Below are 22,039 nucleotides of genomic sequence, written 5' to 3'. Positions count from 1 at the left end.
CGACATTTAAAAATTGGAAGATTTTATTTAAAATCAGAAATTTCTAGTTTCTTCTGAAAAGTCCATTCTGGAGCACCAGGCCTGTGTTCTGTGTCCAGCGCTGGCTGGCCTGCTTAGCAGTATCCTTTATGGGGAGTTGTAGGCTCAGTTCTGCTGACCTCCCCCACTGCTATCTCACCCTGAGCCTACCTCTGCCCTTACCTGGGTGTGCTGTCCTGTCACATGATGTTTTTGTGGAAGGTGGCAGGTACTGGGTGGGAGAAGGGAAGCTGAAGGCTGTGAGGGTAGTGCTCCTGCTTCAACCAGCCCCACTCTAACCTGTCTTATATTTTGAGGTCATGTGTCATATTTTATTTGAAAATGAAAGGGGATGGGGCAGTTTACTGCTGCTAAATAATCACACACAAATGCAAATAGTTGGAAACTCCGACATCCAGGGGAGTGTGTTATATAGAAGCCTCTTGTAAAGGGAATGAGTTCCAAATTTTCTTTCCCATAAACCTGAGTTTTCACATTTCCCATTGCAGGTTGCGTGGTTCACGCCAGACATCTGACCTTTACGCTATGTGCTTCTTTGTACAGCATCTCTTAATAAATGGACCTTAATGAATGCCTGCAGTTGAGACTGAGGGTGTCCCTGGGTGGTGTAAACAGTTCACACACTCAGCTGCTAATGGAAAGGTTGGAGGGCTGAGCTCACTCAGAGGTGCCTCGAAGGAAAGGCCTGGTGATCTCCTTCTGAAAAATCAGCTATTAAAAACCCTATGGAGCACAGTTCTACTCTGACACACGTGGGGTCGCCATAAGTCAGAGTTGACTCAGTGGCAATTGGTAAACTGGTCGAAACCTAGAGGGTTCTCTCTGTTGAACCAGAAAGCCTTTGTAAGAAAAAGAGCTTAAAGGGAGAGGCACAAACTGTGAAATCAGGGGCTCATTAGGACAGTGATTTCAACCTTGGCTGCACATTGGAATCACCGGGGGAAATAAAAAAAAAAACCCGAAACCCACTGCCATCGAGTCGATTCCGACTCATAATGACCCTATAGGACAGAGTAGAACTGCCCCATAGAGTTTCCAAGCAGTGTCTGGTGGATTTGAACTGCAGACCTGTTGGTCAGCAGCTGTAGCACTTAACCACTACACCACCAGGGTTTTTATCACCAGGGGAGGTTGAAGAATATCACCTCCGAGTCCCACCTACAGAGATCCTGATGTGATTTAAAAGTTCTAGGCATTAGACTTTTAAAAGCTTTTCAGGGAATTCCAGTTTGCAGCCAGAATTGAGAACTTCCACCTTGGGAAACATTGGATCTGAGATCTGAAGAAGCAGAGACCATCCGGTCTGCCTGGGAGGTAACAGTGGACTCCTCAGGTGTATATTTGTGCGTCCTCAGAGTCCTCTGGGAAACCCTGGTGGCCTCGTGGTTAAGAGCTACTAACCAAAAGGTCAGCAGTTTAAATCCCCCAGGCACTCCTTGGAAACCCTATGGGGCAGTTCTACTCTGTCCTATAGGGTTGCTATGAGTCGGGATCGACTCGACTTTTCGGTTTGGAGTCCTCTGTGACTCCCTTCTTTAACTTCTGCCTATTTCATTGCTAAGGTAGGCCTGGGGCAAACCCAAAGCTGGTGACTGCTATTGCTATCTCGTCTGTAATAAACCTTTTGGTGCAAAAGGTGGGAAAGAGGGCTGAAATGCAGGCTGCGCTGAGGACTCCTGCTCTTGGCACACAAGTCTAAATCCCACTTTGATAATTTCTTCCTGCAATTTGGTTTGTCTAATTCATTTTCTCACATTCCTGACCCTTCATATCGTGCCTTGTTGTTGCCTTTTTTTGTTTTAGCAAAGTGAGTTGAATTCTTTCTTGTGGACCATAAAGCGAGACCCACCGTCTTACTTCTTTGGCACGATCCATGTCCCGTACACCCAGGTTTGGGACTTTATCCCTGACAACTCCAAGGAGGCTTTTCAGCAGAGCAGCATTGTGTACTTCGAGCTGGACCTCATGGACCCCTCCACCATCTCGGCCCTCACCAGGTGTCAGATGCTGCCGCAGGGCGAGAACCTCGAGGATGTGCTCCCCAGGGACATCTACTGCCGCCTCAAGCGCCATCTGGAGTATGTCAAACTCATGATGCCCTCCTGGATGACCCCAGACCAGCGTGGCAAGGGCCTCTATGCTGACTACCTCTTCAATGCCATCGCGGGGAACTGGGAGAGGAAGAGGCCCGTCTGGGTGATGCTCATGGTCAACTCCCTGACTGAAGTGGACATTAAGTCCCGTGGAGTGCCGGTCTTAGACCTGTACCTTGCCCAGGAGGCTGAGCGACTGAGGAAACAGACTGGGGCGGTAGAAAGGGTGGAAGAGCAGTGCCATCCACTGAATGGGCTGAACTTTTCACAGGTAAGACTCTTTGTGTGAAGCGTTGGGTGGTACATGATTGTGTGGGTGAGTCTGTTAGAAAATAAGCCTTTCGGTCAGCTAGATTGTTTATCTGTGTATTGCATAGAAAAAAAAGTTAATTTTTTTCTTGTCATCCCAACAAATATTTACACTTTGATGCCTCATTTTAATTCAGGTTATTCATTAAGAAGCTGCTTTGAGAGGATGTAGAAAGTGTGGATGCCAGATTGGTTGTCACAAGGTACACTGCCCAGTTTGAAAATGATACGAGCCATGGTTGCTTTAAGTAACATCAGTCCCTTTGGATTGTGGCTGTCCGGCCCTCTTAGGACGCTCCCTTCAGGACAGTCCCTTTCCAAGGCAGAGTTATGCACCTCTTACCCGTGGTTTGTAGTTCCTACTCAGGCCACTGGGATTCAGGCTGATGTGCAAGAGTTCTCTATTAAATTTCGATTGTTTGTTTCGGTGAATTTTTTTTTTAAAGTGTGTCAGATACATCTGGGAGGGCTGATGGGAACTTTGCAATAGGAAATAAGTATTCTTGTTTTGCAGATATTCTTAGTGGTTGGCCGTGGAATGTTGTCCTCAGCATTTGAGATTCCTGTTAACTGTCTTAGTGTCCTAGGACTGCCGTAACAAAATACCACAAATTGGATGGCTGGGAAGAACAGAAATGTGTTGTCTCATAGTTTTGGAAGCTGGTGGCTCAAATACAGGGCACTGGCAGCGCTATGCTCTCTCTTTCTGTTAGTGCTAGGAGAAGATCCTTTCTTTTTCTTTTTTTCTAGTACAATATTTTTTGAACATTTTGTTATGCTTAGGTGGAAGTTCATATAGCAAATTAGTTTTCCAACGCATGATTCTTACACAAAAGGAGATTCTGTCTTATCTCTTTGAGCCTCTGTAGCGCTGGGCATTTTTTGGTGTTCCTTGACTTGTACATGTTTCTTGGCTTGAGACAGATCCGCACGTGCTGTCTTCCCTCCGGGCGTGACTCTCCCTGTGTCTGTTCTCCCCTTTTATAAGATGCCACTCAGAAGGGATCAGGTCTAGGACCTACCCTACTATAGTATGACTTAACTGATAATATCTTCAAAGAAAGGCCCTATTTCCCAAGACAAAGTCACATTCACAGGTATGGGGTTAGGACTTCAACGTATCTTTTTGGCGAACACAGTTCAGTCCATAACACTGACTGTCTTGGCCTTAGCAGATCTTAAAATGCTGAACTAGGATTGTTATTTCAAGGATTTAAGGACATTCAGTAGTTTAAAAATAGTGTTCCTGAGTGGATAATGAAATTTTTGGGGAATTTACCTCGCTAAAATTCTGTAATACTAACAAATACTCGGATGCTAGACTATAGCATTTGTTTGGCACATTGAGATTTATAGAAAAGATAAGAGATCACTAATTTTTTTTTAAATTATTATTTGGAAACCCAAAGAGCCAATATTCTAACTTTTTAAATGTCTGCACTTAATCCAATGTTTTGAAAATATAAGATTCTCAGTACTTTGATTTAAAGGTTCATTGATTTTTATCTTACAAGTGTGAAATTTGTGAACATTTTAACCTGAGCCAAAGCCTTCTTTCATGCTTCTAGTGGGGGGGAAAAAAAAAGGACTTGGAAGTAAATTTTAGCTTAAGGAAGATACCTTTGTAGGAAAGTGTGTAGCACCATTAAGAGAACGTATTCGAGAAACATTTTAGAGCCCTACAGTTAGAGACTGGAGTGTCATGTTGATTTCATGACATGCTTCTAGGATTCATGTAGGTATTTTATATTATAAAGTAAATTTCTTATAAGATCTTGAGGTTAAACTAGTGAGATTAGAGTTGTTTAAATTTAAGAGGAAATCCTTATATGACTCGTGGCTCAGACTTTTTTTTATAGTCTGTTCTTCCATGTTGCATTAATAGAAGTCAATACTAAACTGCTCAAAACTTCAGTGTCCAGCTCAATGACTTTTTAACATATGCGTATACACATATAACCATCACCCAGATCAAGATATTGAACATTTCCATCACCCTAGAAAGATAGCATGAAGTTTTTATTGCAGCGTAACTATGTAGAAAAGCGCACTTGAGGAATTTACACATGGTGAGCACAGCCATGGGTCCAGCACCCAGGTCAGGAGACAGAACAGCACCAGCTCTTCCATAACCCCTCAGTCCTCCTCCCCCACAAGCAGGACTGGATTAAGGCATGTGAGAGCCCTAAGCACTGATAATCTGTGATTCTCCCTCCTCTGCTTACTCATATATTTGAATGCGATATGTGAGATACATACATATATATATATATATATACACATACATATATATGTGCGTGTGTTTCACTGGTTAATGCTTTTCAGAAGTAGACTGCTGGGTCCTTCTTCCTAGTCTGCCTTAGTCTGGAAGCTCAGCTGAAACCTGTCCTCCATGGGTGACCCTGCTGGTATCTGAATATCAGTGGCGTAGCTTCCAGCATCACAGCAACACACAAGCCCCCACAGTACAACAAACTGACAGATTCCATGGGGAAAATATTAAATGATGCAGGAACCATCAAAAGAAGATGGAAAGAATACACAGTCATTATACCAAAAGGAATTAGTCGATCGATATTGAGCCATTTCAAGAGGTGGCATATGATCAGGAACCGATGGTACTGAAGGAAGAAGTCCAAGCTGCTCTGAAGGCATTGGTGAAAAACAAGGCTCCAGGAATTGATGGAATATCAACTGAGATGTTTCAACAAACAGATGCAGCGCTGGAGGTGCTCACTCGTCTGTGCCAAGAAATATGGAAGACAGCTTCCTGGCCAACTGACTAGAAGAGATCCATATTTATGCCTATTCCCAAGAAAGGTGATCCAACCGAATGTGGAAATTATAGAACAATATCATTAATATCACACGCAAGCAAAATTCTGCTGAAGATCATTCAAAAAGGGCTGCAGCAGTATATTGACAGGGAACTGCCAGAAATTCAGGCCGGTTTCAGAAGAGGACGTGGAACCAGGGATATCGTTACTAATGTCAGATGGATCCTGGCTGAAAGCAGAGAATACCAGAAGGATGTTTACCTGTGTTTTATTGACTATGCAAAGGCATTCGACTGTGTGGATTATAACAAACTATGGATAACACTGTGAAGAATGGGAATTCCAGAACACTTAATTGTGCTCACGAGGAACCTTTACATAGATCAAGAGGTAGTTGTTCAGACAGAACAAGGGGATACTGATTGGTTTCAAGTCAGCAAAGGTGTGCATCCGGGTTGTATTCTTTCACCATACCTATAACCTGTATGCTGAACAAATAATACGAGAAGCTGGACTATATGAAGAAGAATGGGGCATCAGGATTGGAGGAAGGCCGATTAACAACCTGCGTTATGCAGATGACACAACCTTGCTTGCAGAAAGTGAAGACTTGAAGCACTTACTAATGAAGATCAAAGACCCAGCCTTCAGTATGGACTACACCTCAACATAAAGAAAACAAAAATCCTCACAACTGGACCAATGAGCAACATCATGATAAATGGAGAAAAGATTGAAGTTGTGCAGGGTTTCATTTTATTGGATCCACAATCAACAGCCATGGAAGCAGCAGTCGAGAAATCAAAAGACACATTGCATTGGGTAAATCTGCTGCAAAGGACCTCTTCAAAGTGTTGAAGAGCAAGGATGTCACCCTGAAGACTAAGGTGCACCTGACCCAAGGCATGGTATTTTCAATCACATCATATGCTTGTGAAAGCTGGACAATGAATAAGGAAGACCAAAGAAGAGTTGACGCCTTTGAATTGTGGTGTTGGCGAAGAATATTGAATATACCATGGACTGCCAAAAGAACGAACAAATCTGTCTTGGAAGAAGTATGGCCAGAATGCTCCTTAGAGGCAAGGATGGCGAGACTGCGTCTTACATACTTTGGACATGTTGTCCGGAGGGATCAGTCCCTGGAGAAGGACATTATGCTTGGCAGAGTACGGGGTCAGCGAAAAAGAGGAAGACCCTCAACGTGGTGGATTGGCCCAGTGGCTGCAACAATGAGCTGAAGCATAACAACGATTGTAAGGATGGTGCAGGACCGGGCAGTGTTCCTTTCTGTTGTGCATAGGGTTGCTATGAGTCAGAACCAACTTGACGGCACCTAACAACAACAACATATGTGTGTGATACATATGTGTGTGTGTCTTAGCTATCCAAGATATAGCTTCTATTTAAATACGGCTGTAATATTAGCAATTGAACACAAAAGTGGCATATGCCATTTTAGTGGAATGAGATGAACTGGATTATAAGATTTTTAGTGGATGCGGGGTACTAAGGTTTTTCCCATATACCACATTTTCTACAAAAAGAATATTCCACATATTCTACAACAAAGAAAACAAGTCAGTGAACCTAGTTGTTTCAACCATCAATGCAAAATTCTGTTGATCTCCCAGAACAAAAAATTAACTTTCGCTGGTTTTGCTTTAAATGGCTCATACTTCAATTTTGATGCTTGTTTCATAATAAATGCTGTAATCATAAATGAACACACGAAAGTATGCCATAGAAGAAAATTTAATGATTAGAAAGCAAATAATACAACAAGTTACTATATTTTATTTTAAGGTGGATCTTTCATGTCTGACATGTTATAATTAAAAACATTTATTTCTATTCTTTGCTCTTATAAATTCTTCAATGATTTCATCACAGTGAAGCTGCTGAACAATATCTGCTTCCATACATAATAAGGATAATGAATCGAGTCTTTCTTGAATCATCGTTGTACACTGAGGATTTTTGAGTCTCTTCAGGGTCAGAAATGATCATTCTTTTGTGCAGTTTGTGGTCGTTAAAGTTAGGAATATATATAAAGCAATTTCAACATTGGGAAATGCACATTGTATTTTATCTTTTATTGTGGAATCAAACATGCCTACATGAGTAGAATTTGTCTTTTCTGAATCCGGAAACTTAGTACTCATGAGAGAATGAAATTGTCCTACTTCTTCATCAAGGTTTATATTTAATTCATGGGAATAAGCCTGCACTAATTTCTTGCCTGCCTTCATGTATTCTTCATCAGGTATATCCGCATTGTTTAAGAAGGAAAATCGATTTGAAAGAACTTTATATGCTTTTGTCCTTCTTTTCATGCAAGACTCAAGTGTGTCAATGAAGGTGTAATATGTGGTTAGGCGAAACTGATCTTTGGCACTCAGTGCTTCTGGAGCACTTCCGTCATTTACTTGTTTCTTTCTAATGCTTCTGCGATGGTGAACTGCTTGATATTTAGTATTTGGCAGTATTTGTTTTGTTGTGTTTCTAAAATTTTCTCTTACAGTATGTAAATACCCTGTTAATGAATGATTGAGATCTGTGCATGTCTTTAAGTTTATTTCTGAATCTTGGAGAACTTGACTCATCTGATGAAAATGCTGCAATATATTATTCCACATAAAAAATATATTATTCCACATAACCAGCATAAATACATACTCTAGTGCCTGCATTTTGTTGGCAATGTTTTCAGTTTCTTTTTTGCTGTCTCCTTTTTTTGTCTGGTCTTCAGCAATGTTTTCTAAGGCATCTAGAATCTGAATGTACGATTCCAGGATTGGACTCATTGCTACAGCATGCACTTCCCAGTGTATGATAGAAAGACATTTTAATACTTGATCATTGCCTAAATATGTTTTAAGAACAGCTCATTGGTGAGTAGAGGTGGCAGAAAATGTGTTGAGTAATTGAACAGGAGAAAAAAAATCAACCGTTTCTAGACAACCGCCTACTGTGCTAACTCCTGCGAGATTAAGTAAAGGTGCAGCACGTGGTATGAAAATGGCGCATTCAGTATGCTCTAAAATTGTCTATTGCATGCCTTTATAATGCCCTGACATATTGGCAGCATTATCATAAGACTGGCCTCTGAACTTAGAAAAGTCAGTTTTGCAAACTTCACATGAATAGTGAAGTACTTGATTTGCAGTTTTCACCAGTGTGACTTTTTAAGCTAGTAAATGTGATAAATTGCTGGACAGGGATATTTGAGTTACTCCCAAGAGACCCACCAAGATAAGGAGTTTCAATTACACAGGTGGGGACTGTAGGAGACAGATGTCAATGAAGGTGTTGAGGTGGTAGGGGCCTCAAAGCTTAAACAACCTTGCTGGTGTCGCCCTCGTGACCCTGCATGAACTTTATTTCCAGCTGGCACATTCTCACACATTGGAGCTGGTATCAGTTTCATTTAGTGTCCTGCCAGTTCCCTTCCACTGTGGCACTTGCTTTTCCTTGTGTCCTGTCTGCTTGGCATCTATGGGTCTTTGCTTTGGACAACTGATGCCCGGGTTTTGTTGATGTCCTAAGTACATGTTTACCTTGCTTATTGGCTAATTTGTCCGTGCCCCCCAGGATAACCACTATCCTGACATCTTTAAGCATAAATTAGTTTACCTGTTTTAGAACATCACATACATGGAATTATTCAGTATGTCCTCTTTCTTAGTGGGTGTTCTCTAGAGAAACAGTACCAGGAAGACATATGTGTGTGTATGTATGTGTGTGTGTGTGTGTGTGTGTGTGTGTATATTCCTTTAATGAAAGAATATATATATATATATATAAACCAAACCCAGTGCTGTTGAGTCAATTCCAACTCATAGCGACCCTATAGGACAGAGTAGAACTGCCCCATAGAGTTTCCAAGGAGCGCCTGGCAGATTCGAACTGCCGACCCTTTGGTTAGCAGCCGTGGCACTTAACCACTACACCACCAGGGTTTCCATATATGTATGTATATATGTATAACCCACATATATTTATTTACTTTAAAGGATTGACTCAGGCTGGAGTCTTCTGCAGGCATGTGTTCCAAGGTCCATAGGTCAGGAGATGGGTAAAGTGCAGCGTCAAGAGATAGAGATCTGTCAAAATATCTATTTATAGTCTGGGGGCAGGGTACACCCTAAGGAAACTTCCCTTTCAACTGATTGATTGATTACATTATGGAAGGTGATTAAATTGCATTGCATTACATTACATTAAGGAGCAACTAGTCTAGTATTTGGCCAAACTACTGGGAACTATAAAAAAAAAAAAAAAAAAAACAACCCAGTGCCGTCAAGTCGATTCCGACTCATAGCAACCCTATAGGACAGAGTAAAACTGCTCCATAGAGTTTCTAAGGAGCGCCTGGTGGATTCGAACTGCCAACCCTTTGGTTAACAGCCGTAGCACTTAACCACTACGCCACCAGGGTTTCCATAGTCTAGCCAAATTGACACATAAAATTAACCATCACACTCCTTTTAGTGTTTGGCTTGCTTCACTCACCAGCATGCTCCTGACTCGCTCAGGTAGCTGTGTGTAGTTGTCTGCCATTCATTCTCATTGCTGTGTAGAATTGTAGAGTTCTAGAAGATGTTTTGGGATCATGTTCAGAAGAGTCTACCGTCTCAGTAAGCCCAGAGTACAGTGAGATCATTTGTACTTATTTTGAGAGAAGATGAGCCCTAACTCATTTCTCAGGGCCCCTCCCTTCCCCTGCCCATTTGAGGAGTGGCTACTTCCTTCCTTCTTGTTCTCTATTGCTCTGAAGAAGGGTGTCAGTGGGCCCCTGCTATACAGTGAGGCGGGGGGCGGGGGGGGGATAGACTCCACGGGCTGCTGAGCCACTTCCCCAACCGGCTGTAGGGAAGAGACAGAGGGCAGAGGAGCAAGGGTAGCTGAGTCTTACCTTCCAGACATGGGAAGAGTGCCCTGTAGGCAACCCTGTGGGCCTGTACTCCAGTGCTTTCCCATCTACGGCTGGATTTGTTGGGTGGGCCAGATTGTGATTGAGAGGCAGCTGAGGCCGGGCCAAAGCATTGAGGAACGTTCTGCTAGTAGTGGAAGGAGCACTGGACCTGGGGTCAGATGTTCTGGGGTTAGAACTCCTGCACTGTCACTTACCCATATGTGACTTGAACCATTCACTTAACTTCTCTGAACTTCAGCTTTGTCATCTTTCGAATGGGGATTATAATACTTGCCCTACCGTCCTGTTGTCAGAAGCAAGTAAAACAGTAAGTTGGAAAATAGTTTCTAAATATTATACACCAATAAGGGAAGGGGAACTAATATACTTGCCTATTGCGAGCCAGGCCTCATCCTAATTTTGCATTGAATCTTTGTAACTTTTCAAGATAGGCAGTATCATACGCACTTTATAGACAAGGAAACTGAGGCTCAGTGAGCTTAACAACCTTGCCTTAATCATATAGATAATAAATGGAGGAGTTGGAGTTTGATTCCAGATGTGTTAAAGTTCATGGTGACTTGAGCCTCCAATAGGATATGGTGGTCAGCATGCGACCCAGAGGGTTCTGGGGCTGTGCTGCCAGTTCATTAGCCACTAGCTACAAACAGCTGGCTAGTCAGCACTTGAATGATGGCTAGTGTGACTGAAGGAGGAAATCTTAAATTTTATTTAATTTTAATTAATTAATTAAATAAAATATACAGTGGGTTTCAAAAATTAAGTATGAAAAACAGAACAGAACATATATCATGTGTAATTTTTTAGATTGAATGTTGAGATGATAGCGCTTTGGATATATTGGGTTAAAGAAAACACAGCATTAATGTATTAGTGTCCCAGGGCTGCTGTAACAAAGCACCACTAACAGGGTGACTTATCAGAACAGAGATCCATTTTTTCACAGCTGTGGAGGCCAGGAGTCAGAAATCAGGTTGTTGGACTGACACCCATTGCCACAGAGTTCTGACTCACGGCGACCCCATATGTTATAATGTAGAATTGCTCCATAGGATTTTCTTGGCTATAATATTTATGGAAGCAGATCTCCTTATACCATGGTGCTGCTGGGTGGTTTGAACTGCCAATCTTTAGGCCAGTCCAATCAAAACCAAACCCAGTGCCGTCAAGTCGATTCTGACTCATAGCAACCCTATAGGACAGAGTAGAACTGCCCCATAGAGTTTCCAAGGAGCGCCTGGCGGATTCAAACTGCCAACCCTTTGGTTAGCAGCCGTAGCACTTAACCACTAAGCCACCAGGGTTTCCCTTTAGGCCAGTAGTTGGGTGCAAACCATTTGTACCATCCAGTGACCTCTAACTTAACTGATAACTTCTTCAAAGACCCTGTTTGCGAACAAGGTCATGTTCAGTTATGTGGGTTAGGACTTCAGCCTGTTTTTTTGAGGGACACATTTCAATCCATGACTATTGAATTTAACTTGTTTTTTTCTCTTTGCATGTGGCTATTAGACATTTAAAATGATGTATGTGGCGCATACCATCTTTCTTTGATCAACATTGATCCAGGATGTTTCTGGATGGGTGTGTCTCAGTCAGGCCCACTTGGCGGACATGCTAGCTGTGATCTGCCCGTCTCCATATCTGTGGAGCCAGCTTTTGGGACTCAGTCACATTCTAGGTTTAGGCTCTGAGCCATGGGATCCAAAAGGTAATATGTATGTAGCCAACAGGTGTAGGGCTGCTCTCTGCTTTACATACGCAAGACCTGCATCTTTGGGATTTACGCTTTCCGAGAGGTGGTGAGTTGGATGTGAAAGTCCTTTGCAAACCCAAAAGTGCTCTTCATACTATCCTCAAGGATTCCTATTTAATTGGTATTGTGCAAAGAATTGTTTCTTTGTTGCTGTTTACTCTTGCCAATAGATGACACTAACATACTTCATGTTTGCGTTTCAGCTGTCACACTTCCATGCCCTTCTACAGTAGTTTCCTGCAGTAGGTATTTCTACCACATCTTGCCCCTTTTACCTCTAAAACCCTGACGACTCACTCTTTTAGCTGAAAGTGAAACCTTCAGCAGTGGTTTGGGCCCAGTGGACGTGCTTCGCGTCTTGTGAAGGAGTGCATTTCCTGAACCACACTTCTAGGGAGCTGGGAAAGTGGAATCTTGCTTTTTTGGAGCAAGTTCTCTTCAGTCTGGTCAATCATCGAGTAGAAGGAGCAACTGGACTGTAGAACGAAAGAGTGAACATAGTTTCAGGAAAGGTCCAGTGCCAGGCAGAATAGCAGTGTTAGCGCCTGTCCTTGGAAGAAAAAAAAAAGAGGCAGGGCAAATTCCTAGAAAGACGCTGTATTGCTCCCTTTCTGGCTCTTAAGGGCAAGGTAAACATGAAGGGGGCAGTGATGACTCAGTGATAGAATTCTAATCTTTCATGTGGAAGACCCTGGTGGGATTCCTGCCCAATGCACCTCCCTCAAGTACAACCACTACCCGTCTGTCAGTGGAGGCTTGTGTGTGGCTGTGATCCTGAACAGGTTTCAGTGAATCTTTTTTTTCAGTTTAGGAAGAAAGGCCTGGTGATCTACGTCTGCGAATCAGCCAGTGAAAACCCCATGGGTCGCAATGGTCCGATCCGCAACCAATCATGGGAATGGCGCAGGGCCATTCCATCGTACGTAGGGTTGCCCTGAATCGGAGGCTGACAACAACTGCTACAGGAGTGAAGTCCGATTTGCTGAGGGAATTCCCTTTCCCTAATCTTAAACCCCAGAGCCCTGTTGGCTCTGTGGTTAAAACTCGGCTGCTAACCGAAAGGTCAGCAGTTTGAATCCACCAGCTGCTCCTTGGAAACCCTTTGGGGCAGTTCTGCTCTGTCCTATAGGGTCACTATGAGTTGGTATCAACTCAATGGCAATGGGTTTTTTTTTTTTTTTTTTAAATCATAAACTACCCTCAGCGAGATGGATTGGCACAGTGGTTGCAAGAGTGGGCTTAAGCATAACGACTCTGAAGATGGCGCAGGACTGGGCAGTGTTTTGTTCTGTTGTACGTATGATCATTATGAGTCAGAACCGACTCCATGGCATCTAACAGCAACAACAATCATAAACCCTAGTAAAAACAGAGTTTCATGTTCGAAATTGACCTTGATGCTGATGGGCAACTTTTCCACATTTCACTTAATTGAAATGGAATGAGCTTGAAAAGGGAGATTCTAACATTTTATTTTCCTTAATATGTTTGCCTTTGATTTATGGTGTTGGTGAAGAATATTGAATACACCACGGCCTGCCAGAAGAATGAACAAATCTATCTTGGAGGAAGTATAGCCAGAATGTGCCTTAGAAGCAAGGATGGTGAGACTTCATCTCACGTACTTTGGATATATTATCGGGGGGACCAGTCCCTGGGGAAGGACATCATGCTTGGTAAAGTTGAAGGTCAGCGAAATAGATGAAGACCCTCCACGAGATAGATCGACATGGTGGCTGCAACAATGGGCTCAAAAGTAGCAGTGATTGTGAGGATGGGGCAGTACTGGGCAGTGTTTTACTCTGTTGTACATAGGGTCACTATGAGTCGGAACTGACTCCATGGCACTAACAACAACAACAACAAATATTTGGTTTAAAATAAAGGGCCAGAAAAAATATGTGAAATCTGCCCTAAAATATGGGTAGATTTGTCTATGGACATGTAGTACAACACCCTTGGTAGTGATCTCTGTGAGCACATGCTGTTCCTACGCTGGCCCCTTCCCTATGCTGTCCCTCTGGGCTGTGGCTGATTCATCTAACCCATCATTTCCTCTGTGAAGGCTTCCTGTTATGGATTGAATTGTGACCCCCAAAATATGAATCAGAATCCTAACCCTTATGCCTGTGGATGTAATCCTGTTTGGAAATCGGATTTTCTTTGTTAGCTTAATTAGATTATACCTGAGTGGGGTAGGTTCTAGATCACTTCTGAGTCATAAAAGGAACAGATCAGACACAGAGGCAGGCACATGCTGGGGAAGACAGATGGCATGTGAAGATCACCAAGAACCCAGAAACGCTGGGGACAACCTGCAAGGGAGGAATCCGCATGGCCGAGACCCTGGTTTGGACTTTTAGCCTCCAGAACTATGAGAAAATAAATTTCTGTTCTTTTACACCATCCTCTCGTGGTATGTGTGTTACAGCAGCACTAGGAAACTAAGGCACGTCCCGAGTTCAGAGTTGGCCTTCTGTCCTCTCTGCGTCCCCCAGGAAGCCGCTGCTGGAACCCTGGCCACTCATGCTCCTGGGAGTGCAGGCTCCGCAAAGGCTGGCCCATGTCCTCTTGGTACTTGCATTCCTAGCTCTTAGCATGGTGTCCGGCACACGGATGTGCTCACAAGGGTTGTTGGAGCCCTGCTGGGCCACCGAGGGTGTGTCAGCCAGATGGGACTTATAAAAGTTGAGTTTCAATGAGCACAGCTTGAAAACACCAATGGGAGATCAGGGAACTTGTAGGTACTGTGGCAAAAAAAGGCACAACAGGAAGTATGTGCTGTTTACTTAAAAAAGTTAAATACAGTCTTTGTCACAGCTGTGTAGATGTAGAACTAGCATCTTAAAATTCACATTAAGTCCTTTTTTTTTGGTGGTAGATTTGCTTTTATTCCATTCTTTTGCTTTTTTTTTTACATTCTTCTCCAACATTCTGTCATGGAGAACTTGATGAATGTGAATCAACATGAATCCAATCTGGAAAATGTGGAGATTGACCCAGTCCCCACCTTCTCACTTCACCACCATTTCTGACACCAGCTGCTCACTTAGCACACTCTCTCTCTGCCCCTAGCCACTGGGAGCTAGGTAAGAGGTCATGAGCTGAAAGGACACTGTCCTTTAAACTGCCAAATAGGCAGATGCCAGCTGCAAGTTTGGGAATCTACATGACACCCTCATTTTCACTTGCTGGTTCCCCCTCCTCCTTTGGGTTAGGTAATTCACTAGAACAACTCGCAAAACTCATTGAGAGTACTATACTTAACCTGTTGCTGCCAAGTGAATTCCTACCTGTAGCAACCATGGTTACAGATTTATTATAGCAAAAGAATGTAAATCAGGATGGTCATGAGGAAGAGATGCATGGCGAGGTCTGGGAGGGTCCTCAACACAGAGGTTTTGTGTCCCAAATGATGCACTACTCTTTTAGATGCATGGATGTTTTTGACCAACTAGGAAGCTTTCTGAGCCTTAATGTTCTGAGCTTTTATTGGCCAGTCCTGCATGATAGGTAAAGTCATGCTTCCTGAAGCGAGTTGATACCAGCCTTCGAGATGAGTCTTCTGGTTTCAGCCCCCATTTGCAGCACAAATCTTCAGGAAGTCCCAGACCAAGGCACCCCAATTACTCCAAGGGTTATCTTTCAGAAACTAAGGACAAAGTAAAGTATTATAATAGAATGTGCAAAGACCTGGAGTTAGAAAACCAGAAGGGAAGAACATGCTCTGTGTTTCTCAAGCTGAAACAACTGAAAAAAAAGTTCAAGCTTGAGTTGCAGTATTGAAGGATTCTATGGGCAAAATACTGAACAATGCAGGAAGCATGAAAAGAAGATGGAAGGAATATACAGAGTAGCTGTACCAAAAAGAATTGATCAACTTCAACCACCTCAGGAGGTAGCATATGATCAAGGACCGATGGTACTGAAGGAGGAGGTCCAAGCTGCACTGAAGGCATTGGTGAAAAACAAGTCTCCAGAAGTTGATGGAATACCAACTAAGATGTTTCAACAAATAGATACAGTGCTGGAGGTGCTTACTCATCTATATCAAGAAATTTGGAAGACAGCTTCCTGGCCAACCGACTGGAAGAGATCCATATTTATGCCCATTCCAAAAAGTGATCCAACAGAACACGGAAATTATCGAACAATATTATTTGCAAGTAAAATTTTGCTGAAGATCATTCAAAAGCGGTTGCAGCAGTACATCAACAGGGAACTGCCAGAAGTTCAAACCAGATTCAGAAGAGGACATGGATGAGAAATACTATTGCTAATGTTAGATGAATCTTGGCTGAAAGCAAAGAATACCAGAAAGATGTTTACCTGTGTTTTATTGACTATACAAAGACATTTGACTGTGTGGATCGTAACAAATTATGGATAATTTGGGAATTCCAGAACACTTAATTGTGCTCATGAGGAACCTGTACGTAGACCAAGAGGCAGCTGTTTGAACAGAACAAGGGCATACTGCATGGTTTAAAGTCAACAAAGGTGTGCATCAGGGTTGTATCTTTTCACTATACTTACTCAATCAGTATGCTGAGCTAATCTGAGAAGCTGGACTATATGAAGAAGAACGCAGCAGCAGGATTGGAGGAAGGCTCATTCACGTCCTGTGTTATGCAGATGACACAACCTTGCTTGCTGAAAGTGAAGAGAACTTGAAGCACTTACTGATGAAGATCAAAGACTACAGCCTTCAACTAGTTTGTTCTGTAAACTTTTACTTAAAGTACACTTAAAAAAAACAAAAAACTACAGCCTTCAGTTTGGATTGCACCTCAACATAAAGAAAACCTAAATCCTCACAACTGTACCAATAAGCAACATCATGATAAACGGAGAAAAGATTGAAGTTGTCAAGGATTTCATTTTACTTGGATCCACAATCAACATCCATGGAAGCAGCAGTCAGGAAATCAAATGACGTATTGCATTGGGCAAATCTGCTGCAAAAGACCTTTTTGAAGTGTTCAAAGGTAAAAATGTCACTTTGAGGACTAAGGTGTGTCTTATCCAAATCATGGTATTTTCAGTTGCCCCATATACATGTAAAACCTGGACAATGAATAAGGAAGACTGAAGAAGAACTGATGCCTTTGAATTATGAATTTGGTGAAGAATATACCATGGACTGCCAGGGAATGAACAAATTTGTCTTGGAAGAAGTACAGCTAAGAAGTACATCCTTAGAAGCAAGGATGGCAAGAGTTCGTCTCACATGTTTTGGACATGTTTTCAGAAGGGACCAGTCCCTGGGGAAGGATATTATGCTTGGTAAAGTGGAGGGTCAGCAAAAAGAGGAAGACCCTCAATGAGATGGAGTGACACAGTGGCTGCAACAGTGGGCTCATAACAATGATTGTGAGGATGGTGCGCGACCGGGCACTGCTTCCTTCTATTGGACACGGGGTCGCTATGAGCCGGAACTGATTTGAAGGCACCTAACAACAACAATAACAAGGACAAAGCTCTTCTTAGTTTGGGTAAAGCTAAATTCTCTACTCCACTACGTAATTTTTTCTGTTCTTATGCTTAGCCCAGCGGTACTGCCGCAGTTCTGATGTCAGAGTTTTTGACATCTGTTCCTTGAATAAACTTTATCTCTGCTTTTGGATGGAATATTGACATGAACATTGTGGGTGGGTGTGGTCTTCATACGTTTAGGAACTCTGAGCTGGGCCCTTAGTTCTCCCAGGGGGATCTTTTACAGCACTTCTTTGCCTTGGCCATCCTTCTACTTAATTCCTTATTTTGTGACCAGAAACGGAACACTGAATTGACCGTATACTTATGGATGTGATGTTCACAAGCCTCCAGATGCAGACTTTAAGCTCAGTGTTTCCAGTAAATGTCCTTGTAGCTCCTGGGAGCATCCTGTGCAGGGCTTGAGTTCTCTTTCTTTTTATTGTAGGCTTTATTTGGGGTGCATTTCTTAAGTGCTCAGCATGGACCAGGTACTCTGTTTCTCATTTTGGGGAATCAAAGACAAAGCGGGTGTTGTCCTGCCTCCCCCGGCCCAGGGCGGCCCCTCTAAAGTCCAAAGTGAACTTTTAAAAGCACTAGGTATTTTTGTCCATGTGCAAAGGCGCCGCCTGTGTTGCTGGTGTGATGCCTGTGCCTCGGCTGGACCTGACCCTGCTTGGCTGCCATTAGGGTCACAAGAGAAGCAGTTCAAGGGAGGCTGTGGCCTAGTTTCTGCCCCAGTTCCCTGCCTCCCACCCTGGTGAACTATGCTAGGTGTTGTTAGTACCTGTTGAATTGCTACCTACTCATGGTGACTCTGTGTACAACAGGATTGTTTTGGAAGTATAGCGCCAGACCTTCCTTCCTAGTCCATCTTGGCCTGGAAGCTCTGCTGAAATATGTTCAGTATCATAGCAACGTGCACAAGCCTCCACTGACAGACAGTAGAGGCCATGCTTGAGGTGCATTGGTTGGGAATCAAACCCAGGTCTCCTACATGGAAGGTGAGACTTTTACCACTGAACCACCTGAAACCTGAGCAGCCAGCTCTTCTTTCTTGCTTTCTTTTTACCTGAGTCTGACCTTGACACTTCCGTTGGTGTATCAACCCAAAGACACCTGTAGACTTTAGGAATAACTCCCAGCATGTCTCTTTAGGAGGGGTAATGGGAGTGTGAGAAAGCTCAATCTCCCCTCCAAAGAGCCCACTTCCCAGGCAGGCGTGGATGAGGGAGAGTCTATCCCACAGCAAGGAGCAGGGAGGGGAAGGAGACAGGTAGAAGTGGAGTTAGCTGTTACTTGTGACCTCCAAAGAGCCTGTGAAGATCTCAGTGGGTTGAGGTTCTCCGTGGCCCAGGGATGGAGTGAGGGAGCTGCCCTGAACCTGGAGACGGTTGTTAGTGGGGTTGTATCATGTCATTCCATGGGCATAATGGCCCCTCTTCTCCATCGTCTTTTCCGTTCTCCCTCCTGACACTGACATTTTGTGCCAACCTCCCTCTGTACACCCGTCCAAGGTGCCCTTGCCTTTGCATGCACAATAACTCAGGGCTTAAAAGGGTGTGAGCAGGGCTTTGGTGCCAGCTGCAGCAAAAGCTGTGGAATCATAAAATGAGAGCGCTGCTAGAATCCTTGGGTGGTGCAAACGGTTTACACACTCTGCTGCTAACTGAAAGGTTGGAGATTTGGGTTCACCCAAAGGCACCTTGGAAGAAAGTCCAGGCAGTCTTCTTCCCAAAAAGGGACCATTGAAAACCCCATGGAGCATACTTCTACTCTGACACACATGGGTTCGCCATAAGTTGGAGTTGACTTGATGGCATCTGGTGGTAACTGGCTAGAGACCTGACAGGGTCTCTATAAGTCTGAACTGGCTTGACAGCACCTCACAACAACAACAACAATTTCAGTTATTCACAACTGCTCAAGGTCACCCTTCTGCTGTGTAGTCATTAGTGGTGTTAACTGAGTATTTATTTCCAGCTCTTCACCTTCCCAGCACCTGGTAGGATCTCACTTCTTGGCTCTTTGGGTTTAGGAGGGGCCATGAGGCTGGTTCTGACCAAGGAGTTGTGAGCAGAAGTGACATGTGTCACTTCTAGGCTGGAGCATTTAACTGCCAATGGGAGACCCTCCAGAGTTCTCTTTCTTTCTGGTATGGTGACCAGCAATGTTTGATATGGTGCCTCTCCACCAGCCTGGGTTCTGGAGTGACTGGGATGAGCGCGGCCCCTGCAGAGATTTTCTTTTTTAACCAGCCAGGAAGTGAACCTGACCTTTCGGTTCAAACCCACCAGCCACTCTGCAAGAGAAAGATGTGATAGTCTGCTTCCATAAAGATGACAGTGTTGGAAACCCAATGGGGCAGTTGTACTCTATCCTCTAGGGTCACTATGAGTTGGAATCGACTGGACGGCAGCGGGTCTGGTTTTTGGGTTAACGATTCCGTATGTGGTTAACTATGTGCGATTAGCTGGTTATTTGATTAGAACAAGTTTAGCGCATTCTTCACAGTTTGTTGCCCCTGAAGCTTGGTTGTCTTGTCACAACTTAAAAAAAATTTAAAGGGAAATTACCTTTCGGGCAATAGAAATAAAAAGAATAGAGATTTCTAAGGAGGGACTGGGATTGTCTGGGAGTACTTAGCAGGGGTTGTGACTTTGCCTAGGTCTTGAAGAATGGGGAGATTGATGTTTATTCTTATTGTTACCCCAGCATTGCGTAAGATTTGGGGAAAAGGGGAAGTGGATGTGCTCAGTCTGCCATTGGAGGTCAGGGTGGGATTTGGGAGAATTGCGGGGGAAGGAGAGTAGAAAGGAGAGAGTGTGGTCAGGAGACCTGTGGCTGGCACTGCTGGCCTTCTTCCCACCACCAAGGAGAGGAGAAGGCTTGGAAGGGGTTCAGGAGGTGTTAGGAAGAGAAAAGACGGAAGGCCCAGGCTCCCTGGTGCATTCATCTGTGCTCTCTCAGCGTGCTCTCCTGGTGTTCATGTTAGGAACCATTCCCACTTAGAAAAAATGGCTGGAATGCCACTGCAGATCTGTTTCTCTGGTCCTCAGGCTTGAGACCTTTTGCTGAGAAGAGCTCAGGTCCATGTTTTGAGAAGGATTTTTTCCCCTGAAAAGCAGACCTCAACATCCAACGAAGTATGCAGAAGTCTTAGCCCCCAAGTCTGGCAACAACTATTAACAGGACAAAAAGCAGCAGGGATTTTCATCGCCATCTTGCTTTGCTTGGCCAGTCTAGATAGCCGCCCAAGGCAGTAGACCCCTATCATGTAGAAAAGGAGGAGGGTTTTTAAGGGTGGCTGGGATGGGAGACAATGGGCCTCAAAAGGACATCTCCACTGCCTGGATGTCTAGGTGAGGTGGGAGAGGCAAGGACCATAAATCCTCAAGCTGTCTTAAAAAATCATCTGAGTGGAATGGCCTGAAGACAAGGGAGACCTTCCCCTACTGCTCCCAGACTACACTTCAAGGGATCGAATGGTTCTCAAAAGTGAACTAAGAGAAAAGAAGACACAACAACCCAATGCCCAGAAGGTGAGGCCAGGGCCTGAACAGATGGGAGGCCCTTTGTTCGGGGAGCTGGGGGACTGGTGGGGTGGCACGAGGCTCCCTTGAGGCACATAATGGGCGGCGCCTTTCATATGCAGAGCAGCCCTTTGATCTGAGGGGGATGAAAGTGCTGGAAAGTGGAGAAGCTCACTGGGGGGCCTTTGTCTTCGCCTGCCCCTTTAGTCCATGGGCTCCCACAACAATGGCCCAGCTGGGACCTGGGTCTCCCCACAGCTGAAGAAGTCTCAGGAAAGAGAAAGAGGCCTGCTGCAAATGTGACCAGGGAGCTTAATCGATTCTTTCCACAGCTCAGAAAAAAAGGGAGAGAGAAGGAGGGCTGTGGGGAGGCAAGAAGAGAGTGGGAAGAGAATTGGGGGGGAAGGAAGGGTGGAATTTGCAAACCGAAGTAAACGGTCTGATAATATGCTAGTTGCTTTCCCCAGTGAACACGGCTTTTCAGAAGCCAGTGCAGATGGAGTGAGTGTGTGTTACTGGAGGGACGGAGAAGGGTATTCAGCAAATAGCAAGAGGTTATTGATAATCATTTTTATTGATAATCATTTTTTAAAAGCAGTAAACTATAAGGCAAGTGCTAATGTGAAAGCAGAAATCAGTCTATTGGTCTATTTTCTCTCAGGGAAAAGTAAGTCCTTCTGTCTTCACATCATCAGAAACTCCATGCTAATGGGAGTTTTATCATAATTGTAATGATTTCCAGTAGTTCTCCCTTTTTTCTTAACTTTCTTAAGATCTAAAGTAATTCAAATTAAAAGGGACTTGATACAAAGCAATTGGTATCTGGCCCAGAGATGAGTATTTTCTGCTTTCTAGGTGTGATTTTGAGCCTGTTCTGTGGAGGTAGGTGTACTTTTTTGAATTTAAATTTCATGACTTAGCTAGTGCCCTTACGATCAAGTGGAGTCCCTGGGTGGTGCAACGGGTTAAGCCACTCAGTTGCTAACTGAAAGGTTGAAGGCTTGAGTCCCCTAAGAGGTGCCCTGGAAGAAAGGCCTGGCAGTCTACCGCCAAAAAATCAGCCATTGAAAGCCCTGTGGAGCACAGTTCTACTTTGATTCATGTGGGGTTTCCGTGCC

At 43.8% G+C, this 22,039-nt stretch overlaps 1 protein-coding gene across 1 annotated transcript in view; it reads left to right on the top strand.

Moving 5' to 3' along the window:
* The window catches only part of TRABD2A (TraB domain containing 2A), a 75,903-nt gene that overhangs the window by 9,506 nt on the left and 44,358 nt on the right, over positions 1-22,039 (top strand). The window contains exon 2 of the mRNA XM_064268786.1: positions 1,843-2,403. Coding sequence (XP_064124856.1) covers positions 1,843-2,403 — 561 coding nt within the window. The remainder of the gene's footprint in view (positions 1-1,842; positions 2,404-22,039) is intronic.

Source organism: Loxodonta africana, chromosome 15, assembly GCF_030014295.1.
Source record: "Loxodonta africana isolate mLoxAfr1 chromosome 15, mLoxAfr1.hap2, whole genome shotgun sequence".
Classification (NCBI taxonomy): Eukaryota; Metazoa; Chordata; class Mammalia; order Proboscidea; family Elephantidae; genus Loxodonta; species Loxodonta africana.
Note: the sequence above shows the minus strand (reverse complement) of the source record. Positions and strands in the feature narration are given on the sequence as shown.